The 16,203-nt window shown below is 35.2% G+C and overlaps 1 protein-coding gene and 1 long non-coding RNA gene across 10 annotated transcripts; one reads left to right on the top strand and one right to left on the bottom strand.

The window, feature by feature from the left end:
* The first annotated feature begins 8,734 nt into the window (after positions 1–8,734).
* LOC145108815 (uncharacterized) lies at positions 8,735–13,819 on the top strand. 9 transcript variants are annotated; one of them, XR_013708561.1, is made up of 9 exons: positions 8,735–10,028; positions 10,826–10,890; positions 11,072–11,167; positions 11,278–11,542; positions 11,659–12,289; positions 12,396–12,519; positions 12,651–13,080; positions 13,146–13,215; positions 13,321–13,819. It is a non-coding gene; the product is annotated as an uncharacterized LOC145108815 (long non-coding RNA). The 9 variants fall into 9 exon arrangements; XR_013708563.1 differs by having other exon boundaries at positions 10,826–10,895; XR_013708566.1 differs by having other exon boundaries at positions 8,735–10,890; positions 12,651–12,830; positions 13,009–13,080.
* A 532-nt stretch (positions 13,820–14,351) lies between these two features.
* LOC145106409 (F-box protein At3g08750-like) lies at positions 14,352–15,491 on the bottom strand. Its single transcript, XM_079043397.1, has one exon. The coding sequence runs from the start codon at positions 15,489–15,491 to the stop codon at positions 14,352–14,354; it is 1,140 nt and encodes a 379-aa protein (XP_078899523.1).
* Positions 15,492–16,203: the final 712 nt, after the last annotated feature.

Below are 16,203 nucleotides of genomic sequence, written 5' to 3'. Positions count from 1 at the left end.
CATGTATTAGATGCAAAAAAAAAACCTTTACATGGCAACTTATTCAGCTTGATAAAATGTTTGATCCAAACTATGAGTATGTGCAAGTTTGGTTGAATCTCAATTAAGAAGTTATAACATGATACCATAGCAAGTTAAAAAGCAGTCAAAGTTAAAAATAATTGTATAAGTAAACTTAAATGGTAATTCACTAATCGTATTTATATATGTACTTTCCAAAATTACATATTGAAAAAAAAAAGGTTGCTATATTTACTAACAAAATAATAAAGTGTTTTATCCGACCATCAATATATATATATGGGAGCGTTCAATCGAGAACATTTTTTATCGCGAGAACATTTGAGAATAAATTTGGACCACACAATTTTTTTAATTAAATTATAAAATAATATTCATATAAATCAAAAAATAGTTACAAACAATTAAAAAACCCACTAACACCACTCACCACCCACCACCACTACCTACCACCCATCACCACCACCCGCCACCACCACCCATCACTAACCACCACCACCAACCACCAACCACCACCCACCCCTCACTACCCACCACCACCAACCACCACCCACCACCACCCCCACCACCTGCCACCACCACCACCCACCACCCACCCACCACTACCACCACCCACCACCCACCCACTGCAACCACCACTCACCACCACCACCACCAGCCGCCACCACCATCACCACCCACCATCACCACCCGCCTCCACCACCCATCGCTACCCACCACCACCCAACACCCATCACCACCCACCACCACCCGCCACCACCCAACCACCCACCACCACCACCACCATTACCACCCAAGCACCACCACCCGCCACCACCACCCACCTCCACCACCCATCATCATCACCCAACCAACACCACCTACCACCACTACTTACCACCCATCACAACCACCCTCCACCACCACCCACCATCACCACCCATCACTACCCACCACCACCAACCAACACCCACCACCTATCACTACCCACCACCCATCACCACCCGCCACCACCACCACCCACCCACCACCACCACAACCACCCACCATCATCACCACCCAACCACCACCACCCGCTACCACCACCCACCTCCACCACCCATCACCACCACCACCCACACCCACCCACCAAAACCACCACCCATCACTATCACCACCACCACCCACAACCACGCCAACTCCACCACCCATCATCACCACCCGCCGCCACAAGCCCCGCCCCCACCTACAAAAACCACCACTCGTCAACACCAACCACCACCACCCGTCACCACCACCTACCATCACCACCCGCCTCCACCACCCCCAACCACCCATTAAAACCACCCGTCACCACCACCCGCCACAACCACCCCCACTCACCACCACCACCCCCAACCACCCACTTACACCACCCGTTACCACTACCTGCCACCACCACCCATCACCAACCCACCACAACCACCACCACCCCCCACCACCACCACCATCACCACCCAACCACCACCACCCGCCTCCAAAACCCGTCACCACCACCCATCACTACCCATCACCATCCAACACCCATCATTACCCACCACCCGCCACCACCCACCACCACCACCACCAGCCAAGCATCACCACCCGCCACCACCATCCACCTCCACCACCCATCATCATCACCCAACCAACACCACCTACCACGACTATTTACCACCCATCACAACCACCCTCCCCCACCACCCACCATCACCACCCATCACTACCCACCACCACCCACCACCTATCACTACCCACCACTCATCACTACCCACCACCCACCACCACCACCCACCCACCCACCACAACCACCACCCATCACCCACCACCACAACAACCACCCACCATCATCACCACCCTACCACCACCACCCGCTACCACCACCCACCTCCACCACACATCACCACCACCACCCACACCCTCCCACCAAAACCACCACCCGTCACTATCACCATCACCACCCACAACCACGCCACCTCCACAACCCATCATCACCACCCGCCGCCACAAGCCCCACCCTCACCTACAAAAACCCTACTCATCACCACCAACCACCACTATCCACCAATCACTACCACCAGTCACCACCACCTACCATTACCACCCGCCTCCACCACCCATCACCACCACTACCATCCTCAACCACCCACTTACACCACCCGTTACCACCACCCGCCACAACCACCCCCACCCACCACTCACCAAGACCACCACTACCCATCAACACCACCCGAAACAAACACCAACACCCCCACCCACCACCACCACATGTGATTATATGTATGCATATGATTTACATGGATATGATTCGTTTTTGTCTAAATAAATCATATGTGATTAGATACCTTTTATCACATATGATTAAATATACGAGAATAAAAAAAATGTATATTATCCACATAAATCACATGTGATTAGACATATATAATCACATCTTATTATATGTTTTAATCACATATGATTTATGTGAACAACATGCATTTTTGCGTTGTTGATTCGTTAGTTGTTCTCTTATATTTAATCACATGTGATTATATGTATGATGTATCTAATCACATATGATTTATATTGACAATATTCATTTTCACATTTTCTCTTCAACAAAATTTTTTATGTTTTTAATCACATGTGATTTATGTGGACAATATTTATTTTTGCGTCGATTCAATAATTTTCTCATGTATTTAATCATACATGATTAATGTGGACAAGATTCGTTTTTGTTCATATAAATCATATGTGATTAAATACATATAATCACATGTGATTATACACAAAAAAACTATTGAATCGAGAAAGCGAGAATGAATTTTGTCCACATAAATCTTTTGTGATTAGATACGTATAATCACATGTGATTATATGTATTTAATCATATATGATTTATGTGGTAAATATTCATTTCTCGTTTTCCATTCAATAATTGGTCTCGTGTATTTAATCACATGTGATTATATGTATTTAATCACATATGACTTATATGGACAATATTCATTTTCATGTTTTCGACTCACTATTTAGTCTCATGTATTTAATCAATTGTGATTATATGTATTTAATCACATATGATTTATATAGAAAAAAAATATATTTTCGCGTTCTTGATTCAATAATTGTTCTCATGTATATAATCACATGTGATTAAATGTATCTAATTACATAGGATTTATATGGACAAAATTCACTTTCGAGTTTTAGATTCAATAATTTTCTCACGTATTTAATCACATGTGATTATAAGTATCTAATCATATGTGATTTATATGGACAAAATTGAATCGATCTTGTCTATATAAATCATATGTGATTAGATACATATATTAACATATTATCAAATATACGAGAACAACTATTGAGTCGAGAACACATAAATGAATATTGTACACATAAATCATATATCAATTGATATAATCATATTTGATTATATCAATTTAATCACATATGATTAATGTGGTAAAAGAACAACTATTGAATTAAGAATTCAAAAGTAAATCATGTCTACATAAATCATACGTGATTAGATACATATAAGCACATGTGTATTTAGTCATATGTCATTATATGTATTTAATCACATATGATTTATATGGACAAGATTCGTTTTCACGTTCTTGATTCAGTAGTTGTTCTTGTGTATTTAATCACAAGTGAATAAATGTATTTAATCAAATACGAATAAAATGGACAAAACCCCATTATTGAATTGAGAACGTGAAAATGAATATTGTCCACATAAATCATATGTGATTAAATACATATAATCACATGTGATTATATGTACCCAATCACATATTATTTATTTGGACAAATTTCATTATTTCTTTCTCAATTCAATAGTTGTACTCATGTACTTAATCACATGTGATTATATGTATCAAATCACATATGATTTATATTGATAGTATTTGTTTTCACATTTTTTTATTCAATATTTTTTCTCATGTATTTAATCATATGTGATTGTATGTATTTAATCACATATGATTAATGTGGAAAAACAAAAATTGTTGAATCGAAAATGTGAAAATGAATCTTGTGTACAGAAATTATATGTGACTAAATGTACAAGAACAACTATTGAACGAGAATGTGAAAACGAATATTCTCCATATAAATCATATATGATTAGATATATATAATCTCATGTAATTAAATACACAAGAACAACAACTGAATCGAGAACGCGAAAATAAATATTTTCCACATAAATTCTATGTGATTAGATATATGTAATCACATGTGATTATATGCATTTAATCACATATGATATATGTGGACAATATTTATCTTTGTGCTCTCGATTCAATAGTTGTTCTCGTGTATATAATCTTATGTGATTATATGTATCTAATCACATATGATTTATATAGACACCATTATTTTTGTCCACATACATCATATGTGATTAGATACATATAATCACATGTGATTAGATGTATTTAATCACATATGATTACAGTTGATAAAGAACAATTATTGAATCGAGAATGTGATAATGAATCTTATCCACATATGTATATGATTGGATATATGTATCTAATCACATATGATTGATATAGACATCACTATTTTTTGTCCATATACATCATATGTGATTAGATACATATAATCACATGTGATTAGATGTATTTAATCACATATGATTACAGTTGATAAAGAACAATTATTGAATCGAGAATGTGATAATGAATCTTATCCACATATATATATGATTGGATATATGTATCTAATCACATATGATTGATATAGACATCATTATTTTTTGTCCATATATATCATATGTGATTAGATACATATAATCACATGTGATTAGATGTATATAATCACATATGATTACAGTTGACAAAGAACAATTATTGAATCGAGAATGTGATAATGTATCTTATCCATATATATATATATATATATATATATATATATATATATATATATATGATTGTATACATATAATCACATGTGATTATATGTATTTAATCAAATATGATTTATGTAGACAATATATATTTTTGCGGTTTCGATTGAATAATTGCTTTTGTGTATTTAATCACATATGATTATATGTATATAATCACATATGATTTGAGGTGGACAAGATTCACTTTTGTCTTCTCGGTTCAATAGTTGTGCTCATGTACTTAATCACATGCGATTAAACATATAATCACATGTGATAAAATATATAAGAACAACTATTGAATCGACAAAGGGAAAATGAATTGTGTCCACATAAATCATATGTGATTAGATTCATATAATCACATGTGATTAGATGTATTTAATCGCATATGATTATTTTGGATGATGATTTGTTTTTGTTTTCTTGGTTCAATATTTTATATCATGTATATAATCACATGTGATTGTATGTATCTAATCACATATGATTTATATAGACAATATTCATTTTTTCCAAATAAAATCATATGTGATTAGAAACATATAAGCACATCTGATTAAATGTAATTAGTCACATATGATTAAAGTGGAAAAAAGACAATTATTGAATCAAGAATGCGAAAATGAATCTTAGCCACATAAATCATATGTGATTAGATACACATAATCACATGTTATTATATGTATCTAATCGCATATGATTTATGTGGACAGTATTCATTTTTGTGTTCTCGATTCAATAGTTGTTCTCGTGTATTTAATCACATGTTATTATACGTATCTAATCACATATGATTTATGTGAATAAGATTCAAATTCGTGTTCTCAATTCAATAGTTGTTATCATGTATTTAATCATATGTCTTTTTATATATTTAATCACATATGATTAATATGGACAAAGAACAACTATTGAATCGAAAACACAAAAATGAATCTTATGCATATAAGTCATATGTGATTAGATCATATAATTGCATGTGATTTCATACACGAGAACAATTAACGAATCGAGAACGCAGAAATGAATCTTGTCTTCATTTCACACTAAAAAACAAACTACATTTTGCCTTTCCTTGTTCACTCTACCGGATTAGGGTAAACGTAAACAATATCATAAAACAAGTAATGCCTACATAATAGGAGAGTTAGTGTAACTCGCCTCCTTGAACTTGAAAATCAGCTAGCATGAGCAAGATGGATCATTTCCCTTCTGAGAACCTACACAACAATCATAACATTATTTAGCGTGTGTTTTGTTGTATTACTCTTATAAAACTTATGTATGTATTTTCTTATTTTCTTTTTGATTGTAGTGCTCTTTTGGGATCTGTTTTCTTACCTTTCAACCCATTCTTAAATTTTGATAAAATAATATTGGTAAATTTCCCTCTTTTATCTTTTTAGAAATATAAAGATCTCTTTCTAATGATTTTTGGTTGATTTTATATTAAATTTAAAAGTTAGTAACTTTAAGCTGTCACATTTTGGACCACTCAACACTATTGGAATAAACTGTACCAATCTACTAAGAATTACATCAAACATTTATATGTGGGAAACTATACATCCATATCTAACTATAGGCTTTGGAATTTTGGCATTTGGAGTTCTGATGAATTTATTATGATTTTTTGAAGAGAATGCATGAAATCTGTGACAGCATGGACCAAACTGAGAAGATTGCCAATTTTACCCCTCAAGGATTTGGAATTTCGAAATGTGATTCAAATTTTGAAGAAACTAGACACAATAATATTTCCATAAAAATAAGTCTCATGATTTTTAGGTGTTCCTACTGACTTGCACGAATTTTAGAAGTTGGAGGACAGATTTGGGAAAATTGATCATAATAGCTTTTAAATCACTTTTGGTGTTCTATTAAGTACTTAATGATTAAGCCTTAAGTTTATCACTTTTAACATGATTGTTGGTTACTCATTAGGATATTGAGATGTGAAATTCAATTTAACCTAAGGACCTTAATGTTTGGCTTAATGAGTGTTCAAAGTTAAGGATTTTCACATAAAAGGCCACTTTTACACTTATTAGGTTCTTTCAGACAATATAACAAACACCTTGTATGCATGAAATCCTATAGTGATTATTAACTCTCTAATAGACTCCAATCCAACACTTAGAGCTTACTATTTTCATTTATCATTGACACGAACAATTAACATAAAGAAGAAACGATTCATGATTATAAATGGAACGATGTCAAATTTCACAATATCATGAATCTGACTCATAATTCGATCAGATCCATTGTTTTCCTTATCAGAGTACAAATCAAACTATAATGTGCTAATAAGAGAGAGAGAGAGAGAGAGAGAGAGAGAGAGAGAGTAGTGATAGTAACTTCGGAAGATTAGATTGTTTATCATACCAACACTTGCTTTTCAGCTCCCAAAATCGAAATCACGCAGTCAGATCTCCCCAATTTTACCTCCGGCGCGACAACATTTCATTTCGGTGGACATTTCTCCAGATTCTTGATTTGTATCGTGGACACAACGAACTAGATCTGGTGCCTTCAACTTCAAATCCAGATCTGAAGAAACTAGGTATGATAGGTGGTTCAGATGAGACGAGGAGGTGAAGCAGATTCATAGAGAGCGGAGAAACGACGCTTTCAGCAGTGGCCTGACAGTTAGATGGCCGATGACGGAGATATAACAGTTTCGGCGGCTGTCTGGTGCTCTTAATGGTGGTCCGGCGAAATTAAAAAGATGTACTAACATATACTGGTGGGGTGGTGTTTGGGTAGGTAGGTTTTATTTGTTTATAGTAAGATTTAAAGTAGTGGGTTAAAATTGTTCTCAAATGTTCTCACGGGAAAAATGTTCTCATTGGAACATAACTCTCTCTCTCTCTCTCTCTCTATATATATATATATATATATATATATATATATATATATATATATATATATATATATATATATATATTTATGATAAAAAATACGCCTGTATGAAATAATACAAATTGAACAAAATTTAGCCATTTTCTAAAATATTGTGATTTTTATTTTTTGGATTTTTTTTTATAAAAAGTTAAATTGGGGGTAAATGATATAGTCCAATTCTTTGTAATATGTGGAAAGTCAATTATTTACATCTACCATTTATATAACTATGTGTGTCCATCGTTTAATAGTAAATGATGTTTGCGGATATATAGTCTTTTTTGGAATAACATGTTTTCCAAACAAACTATTTTCTGAATGTATTGTCTCTTGAAACTAATTTCTGAAAAAACAATTATTTGCACCCGTCGCTTAGCGCGGATAAACGGCTAGTCTATTTATAGTGGTCCTTTAATATTTGAAGGAGACATGATAAGGTTGGATGCCCATGAATTTGGTGGTGAGGAGGGTGGAGCAACTGTTTATTACCACTTCATTTAAAAAGGTTATTATTATTATTACTAGGTGTGAGACTCATGTATTACATGAGTTAATTTTAAAAAAAAGTTAAAATAAAGGTCAAAATATTTGAGAATTTTGAATTTATAAGAAAATAAGAAAATAATGATTTGTTATAATGGAAATTTTTTTATCTTTCAAATTTAAATAAAGAAAATAAACTAATGAGCTTTAATTTATTACTATATTTATTGCAGTTACTACATTAAAATATTATGTAAAATTTAATAAGTATTATTGTCACTATAGCCCAACAATATTTCGTATATTGGTTTAAATGATCCTTGGTGACTTTTTTTTGTCTTTTAGGGGTACGTACTTGTCTTTTACCGTTTTAAAAGGTCATTATCAAAAATATGAACCCCTTCCTAATCATCAATTTTGATATGCCACTTGCATTCTGTCAACTAAAATAGTCAACAAACCCTAACAAGCGTTACATATTCGAACCCAACAGACTCGTTCTTCATTGTGGCGTCTTCTCTGATGCGCAGTGAGGGCAGCGCATAACGGCGCCGGTTTATGACGTCGTATCGCAGGATGAAGAAGTAGTTGACGCGTAATTCGCTCTCTTCGTTTTGGATGTTTCAGAGGTTGGAGCGGTAGGAGTGGTAGGTACCGGTGGTGTTGATGTTCAGTTGTTATTTGATGGTGCTCTGGTTCTCTTACTCCTTGATCTGCTGTGAAACGACGTGTTCTGTGGTCGAAAGTTTATAGTTTCGGCTATGAGATTAAGCTTCATACTGATGCACGTGAACAGAATCCCCAAAATAAAACTCAAGACAAAAGCACGAAGTTTAAGCTGGTTCTGCCATGGCGGAACCTTCCTGCTCTCGAATAACCTCGCAGCCGACTCCAACTCCGTCTCCTCCATGCTTCTCTTCTCTTCCTTTCCGTTCTATAAGTCATCTTCCAGTGAAATTTTTGAAGAAGTTTGTTCCATCTTCGTAACTGATTGCTGAGTTCTGATTTTGAAATTGATGACTCTAGAGATGAAATTGAATTCCTGAAGTGTGAAGTTTAGGTCTAATTAATAGTTTTGTGGCCTTGAATCTATTTTTTGTTACAGGGGGCATTTGAATCGGTGGGAAGGGGACGAGATTGTTAGTTATATTGCCAGCGATTTGCAGACAAGAGGAAAGAGGTTGGAGATGTGGGTCATTAACACGAAAGAAGCTAGAGAACCAGAGTCGACTCAAGGATTCTGAGATTGTGTTTTTGAAGGAGAAATTGCAGGAAGCTGAAACGGACAAAAGATTGATCGAGAGACGATTGAATTCGAGTGGCCCTTTATCGCGTCACGAAAACCTTCATTTCTCAAAATTGACTCTAACTGATTTCGTATTAGCTCTCAAGCACACCATGAAAGCGATTTGAAGTCTGGTGAAGTTCATGATTACTGAAATGGAATATTCGAATTGGGATCTGGATGCAGCGGATGAATTGTTCATGCCTTTGAATATTGTCCGGGAACAGTTTCTCAGCGAGATCTTTGGTCTCGAGTGATGGGTAGATGGATGGAGCTGAAGGATTTGATCATGAAAATAAGGAATATGAATCTGGGTTTGATTGTTCGACTTGTGGGTATAGATTTTTAGAGGAGTTTGACACAATGTTTGATTGTAGTTGTTGCAGGTTTTCAAGATTATGGGATATTGTGGACTCACATGCTTACTTGGCACTTGACAAAGCAGTGCTACCTTCTAATGTGGGTAAAAGTATCCCGGTGAAATACAAGTTGATACTTTTTAAAGACAAAAAAAGTTATGAGGGACCATTTAAACAATTATACTAAAGATTGTTGGGCTATAGTGACAATAACTCATTTAATAAAATAGAAAAACTCATAAAATGACATGTGAAAAAAAAATTAATTTAAAATAACCACAAAATGACATTTGACAAATTAAATGAGAGTGTGACAAGTGGCAAAAAAACATTCATTTATTAGAGAGGATTTATATTAGTTTGCATTCATATTGGTTTGTATATTGAATTCATATTGGTTTGTATATTTCTTATTACCATTCCTAGCATTGCAAATCTCCAGAAGCTCCAAAACAAAAACGCAAACAGTAAGATACAGAAAAATTCCAAATTGCCCTTGCTTCATAATTTTTAACCAGAACAGCCTATTTTATAAACCCTTTATTCCTTCTCTATTTTCCCTTTTTCTGAATAGAACAAAAAAAATCCTATACTAAAACACTCAATTAGAAAAAAAAAAACACACACACACAGATTAAAAGTGTAAACAAATGAATTTCTTAATGGAAATGACCTTCATGAAAGTTTAGGTATTATTTTCTTATATCTACCTTTTTGTGTTCACAAATCCTTCATGAAATTTTGGACTTTAATAATTAGAGTTGTATTATATTTGCAACTTTCTTACCTTCAACACCCATCAATTCTGAGTTAACTCTCTCTTTTACTCTTCTTTTTCTAACACATACAAATGGGCTTTCCAATTTGTTAGTAATGGTCATAACTCTTTGTTGATAGATCTCTTCTTGAATGAAAGAGCCACAATTGCTTTCAATTTTGAGCTATTTTCAAAGGTTACAAATGTAAGGTCTCATAAGTTATCCTATCTTGATGTTGAATTTTCGTTTCATCGAACCATTCTATTTATTAAGTCTTATGTTCATGATTTATCTTTATAGAAAGATTACTTTGTTTTATTTCTTATGAATTATGATGATGGAAATTAAAACTTAAGCAAAAAATTGGTTGTTAATTTTTGGGCAGAAGGAGGCTAATGATTTGGTGTCTACCAAAAAGATCGGCTGAAAAGAGGCGTAATCACTCATGTGCAACATTCTTCAACTTTGAATGAGCTACAAGGTACTTCCTTGAAATCAATGTTTCTAAATTGGATTCTTTGTTCATTATTACTACCACCGGTAATCTTTAGTAATGATTTACATTTCTTCTGTTGTAAATTTGGTGTAAAGATATACAAAGGCCTTGGAGATTATTAAAAAGCATCACAAGGATCAAGCTCAAGATATTCAGCTTTCTCAAAAGGCCTATTCCTTTAATCTTCATTTGGCTGCCATGTGGATTGGGAATGATTTGTGAAACTTCATTTCATAAGAACATTATGAGAATATGTATTCTGTTGTAACCGGAGAGTAGCACTTTCTGCTTCTTCCACCCACTGATATTCATACAATGTATAATTGTGACTACCCTGCTACTCAATACACATACTTTGAAGTACAATTTCACTCTTTTCTATATTTGCATTTATCTCTTTGGGCTCTTGGATGCCTATTACAAGTGTATGGGTACTTACTTTAGTCATTTTGATTGTTTTGTTCATATATTAACAGGAAAGTGGGGCTTTTGAATTGGAATTGGAGAATCCAATGAGATATGTCCCCTGCTGCAGTGTAAATCCTTACCTATTGCCCAAAGACAAGGAAAAAGAAATGTCTGAATTCCCATTTTACTATGATGGACCCAACCCATTTCAAGTCACTGTTAAGGCTCTGCCATATTTTTAACCAACAAATCTTAAAAGAAATATGGCTAGTATATATTAAAAGTGGCTGGGTTTAACTATAGTCATTTTTATATATTTTGGACATTGGCCACAGTATTTTAAGTTTTTTTTTTTTTTTTTTTTTTTTTTTTTGTCACTTTTGGTCATTTTCTTTGTGCTTTCCAGCTTTAGTCCCTGCATTGTTTTCAAACTGGCCACAATATTTTCTGAGAATTACACTTAGGTCCCTCCTTGGTCAATGGGTTGTAAACGGTACTGTTCATCGGGCACACGCGTTCTCTTCTCTTTTACCACCGCTACCTCCGCCTATGGTTTTCTTCTTCATAGCTCTCGCTGTCTCCAAATCCCTTTCAAACCTCCAATGTATGTCGATGCCTTCAGTTGAATCAACTCGGCTCCACCGTATATCGAATCTGTAAAAGAACCCTAATCGTTGCTCTTTGATCCAGACGTTCCAGGTAAAGGCCTTGAACTCTAATTTCGTTCATTCCCTTCATACTTAAAATCTTTGCTGAACTGGGTTGCTTCCTCCTACTTATTCTTTATTCCAACATCCTCTTCAAGTATGTCGATTGCTCTGGGTTCATCTGCAAACGCACATGATAGGGTTCACCCATTTGACCCCCGCATCCCAAGTTCCCCGCGCAACAATTTGTTAATGGAAGAAAAAACGAGCTTGTAGAAATGGGTAAGTTAAATTATCAGTTTCAGAGCGTAAGTATTAGTTCTTTTCCTCTGGGTAATGCTCGATTAGGTCAAATTTGATAGTAAAGAAAAAACCTTTGTATGATTTTACCTCCGTTTTGATGTAACATACAGAAAAAGTAGAAGGTTGTGAAGAAGATGTATGCGAAGAAGAAGAAGTAGCGGTAGAGGAAGTGAAGGACGATCAGTCGAAAATGGAAGGAATAACATCAATAGCGTTGTTACCAGATGGGTCAATCTCGGGTCATTTTGTTCATCTTCCCCATTCTGTTTGTTACGGCATCCATGGCACTGGTATTTCCGAACTCCATCGATGCATTATTTATTGCATTACCTCCCTTTTCTAAATGTCATTGAAGCTATTTCGTTTGTCTCCATCTCTAGACGATGTTTTTGGGCATTAAAGCATGTAGAAAGAACATTAACAGATACAATGTTTTTTGGTAATAAATTTGTTGCCATGAAAACAAAGATAGCATGTGAAAGGGAATGCAGCAGGGGTGAGAACTATCGTTTGGTCAAACTGACTATAATAGACTTCAATGTAAGTTTAATCTTTAGCTTGCTTAATGTTAAGATTTTGTAATTAGTATTTACATGTTGTTTCAGAGCAAAAAGGAAAGGGATGACAAAGAGGTCATGATGATGCACGCTTATCTAACACTGATCATGCTCATGGGTGGGTATTCATTTAATAAATTAACATTTTTCTTTTTGACATTATTTACATTGCAAATGATCAAATATTCAAATAGACTCATGAAAAAATTTCATTCCTTGACAGATGGAAGAAGGATGTGGTTAGTTTAGTTGCTAAGGAGCAAGAGAAGAGGCAGATTGCAATTTCTTTTCAGTGTGAAACACTTAAAGCAGATGAAGTAGCAGAAGGGCATATTAGGCAGTTCATGCCCAAATTAACTGGATTGGATGCTGTTGGTAAACATATCTTCAAACTCAGTGCAGTTAATATTGGGAAGATGAGTATCACAGGTTTGGACTTCAAAGCAAAAGTGGGATGTTTGGAGCCAAGTTCCTAAACTTATGATCCAAACAACATTTTTGATCCAAGTGGAAATCTACCCTTTGTTAAAATCTGTTTATATAAAATCAATCACTGTTAGAATTAATGAATCGTTTGATGATAAACATGGTTAGTGAATCTAACTACGACAACAATGGTCCCTAAACTATATGGAAGTACAAAATTATACGTTGACTTTTTTGACCTGCTGTTTTAGTTGTTCTGAATAATAATTAATAAGTCAGTCAGGGTTATTTTCATACTTTCTCACTTGAGTCGGTGATTCGCTAGTATTAGTATGTTGTTATTTCTTCCATTTAACCTTGAGATGTATGTAAATGTCATAATTGTATTATTTGAAAAAATTTACATGTAGTTTTAACCAATTTGATGTTTCAACTCAAATTCATAGAGCATCCTATTTTCATTTTGTCCACTTTGCAAGTGGTTCTATTGTTTGTAATGAAATGTAATTGCTATTGTTGGTAAAAGCCACAACTGAAAGGATTAAACCTAGGAGTACTTAGAACTTAGAAGTGTAATATGTAACATAAAACGCATCTGTATATCTACTATGTATGAGCAATATGCTTTAACTTTTACCCATAAAAGCAGTGTACTTACATGAATCAACCCTTACACTAGTTACATTAGAAACACAAAATATCCACTCCTCAATATTACATAACATTTTATTTCACTTTAGTCCAACTCTCAATCTTTTATCCGAAACTTATCTTATTTTCTTTTACTTTTGGGGTGATACATATAGAGTATAGACACCCTGCACAATTTTAAGGGACATGACTCGGTAAGTTTTCTAGGTTTACCTTCGATAATGATAAAGACGATGAGGGCATTAATGTCTTTTGCACAAACGAGATTGTTCCAAGGGTTTCAACCACGGTGCCTTTCACATAAAAAGAGTCCAACTCCTCCCCTAAAATTACTGTTGCCGTTGTTCTGTTTTCTTCAATGTTATAACATTTCATTATTTCCTGGTTTCCAAAAATTAGCTCCCCATTGGTGGTTTCCTCAATTGGTTCTGTGTCGTTTAAATTTATCTCCTCAAATGTAAATCTTTTCCATGAATTAGGATCATTGTAGTCTTCTAAAAGCCATAAATTGTTTTCCAGAGGCACACGAACGAAGAAGAGACCAAGCTTGTCACCAAGTGCAACCAACCTGAGCAACCTCAGGTCATAGGTGATCTCAAGTGCTTTTGGGAAAGCTATCTCACTGAAAGTTTCATCTTCAAGGTTGAATGAAATAAACCCAGGTTGGGTGGATGCGATCCAATGAATAAATTTCTCATTTACTAGAACTCCACACATCCCTTCAATCTTCATATCCAAATAGGGTTTTGGGATCAAACGTCGGGTGTTCTTGGTTAAATTGTAGACGGCGACCATCATATCGTTCCTGAAATCGGACTCCAAATCATTGAAATTGGTTCCCCGATGACCAATACACAACGCCTTAAGATCCCCGGAGCTGAGGTTGCACCCGAAACCGTAAGTCCCAATAAAACAAGAACGCTCCTTAGGCCAAAAAATTCTTTGGAAAAGACGAAGGGGATGCCTCCACGACTCTTCGGTCACAACGTTCGTCAGAATGAAGCAGCTTTGATCCTCATTCAATCCTAAAAGCAGACCATTGCAAGTTCCCACGATATATTGGGGCCACTGAAATGTCCATATACGCATTTCTTGCTCTTGGTGTCTCAATGAATCGCTCACCGTGTATGTCGTACAATCTTCGCCATCGGAAAACAGGACCCGTTTAGCGGAGGAGTTCTTGGCGTGTTTGCTGATAAAGCGTTTATGAGTAAGTATCGAACGCCATGTTTTGGATACAAGCCTCGAGTTTGCAATAGTTTTAGCGTCACAGCGTACAAAAATGTTTTCAAGAAGAAGGTCTGGTATAGTTGTCATTAGCGGTGGACCGGCGGCACGGCGGTGGAAGCGGCGGCTAGTTTGTCGGATTAGAATTGAAAAGTTTTTTTAATGGGCCCTCCTTCTAAGACTATTAAATTTCATAATAGTTGCTCATTAAAACAGGAATGTTAGTAAACTATTGGTTTTACGTATTCTTGAACCCTAGTTATTTCAATCGTTTTTAATCATTTTGGATATATTTTGTTTTGTTGGTCGATTCACGATTGATATGCCAAATGAATAAAATAGATAAGATAAGAGAATTAATAATTATTATTTTATGTTTGGTTACATAGATTTGTAGTAGTGGAATTGAATGAATAATTGATCTTTTGGTTTGGACAAAAATACCTTGTAACTAAAAATGTATATAATTTTTACATTTTACAACATTATAATGGGTTTTAAGCATGTGGGTTGCAGCAAGAGTTTAAACAATAATTTTGTGATGATAACATTTGTGTTGTGTTGTAATGCGTAGCAAAAACAAAAATAGCAAGATACTTTATGTTTATGTCACAGAAGCTATTAGAGTTGTAACTACAATCGATGGACACATTCTTCTTTCATTAAAATAGTCAAATGTTAGGTAATGTACTTTGTTTTTCTTTTACTATGATAGCAATGTACTCTAATAGAATCATGAGCATTGAGTCAAAGACCTTTTGTTGCCTGCAAACTTAGGCACTTAGGCTTCATTGGAAAACCA

This window comes from Lactuca virosa, chromosome 4 (genome assembly GCF_052849685.1).
Source record: "Lactuca virosa cultivar CGN04683 chromosome 4, Lactuca_virosa_CGN04683_v6, whole genome shotgun sequence".
NCBI classification, from domain to species: Eukaryota; Viridiplantae; Streptophyta; class Magnoliopsida; order Asterales; family Asteraceae; genus Lactuca; species Lactuca virosa.
Note: the sequence above shows the minus strand (reverse complement) of the source record. Positions and strands in the feature narration are given on the sequence as shown.

Coding starts and splice junctions, on each gene's coding strand:
- LOC145106409 (XM_079043397.1), bottom strand. CDS start 15,491: ATGACAACTATACCAGACCTTCTTCTTGAAAACATTTTTGTACGCTGT.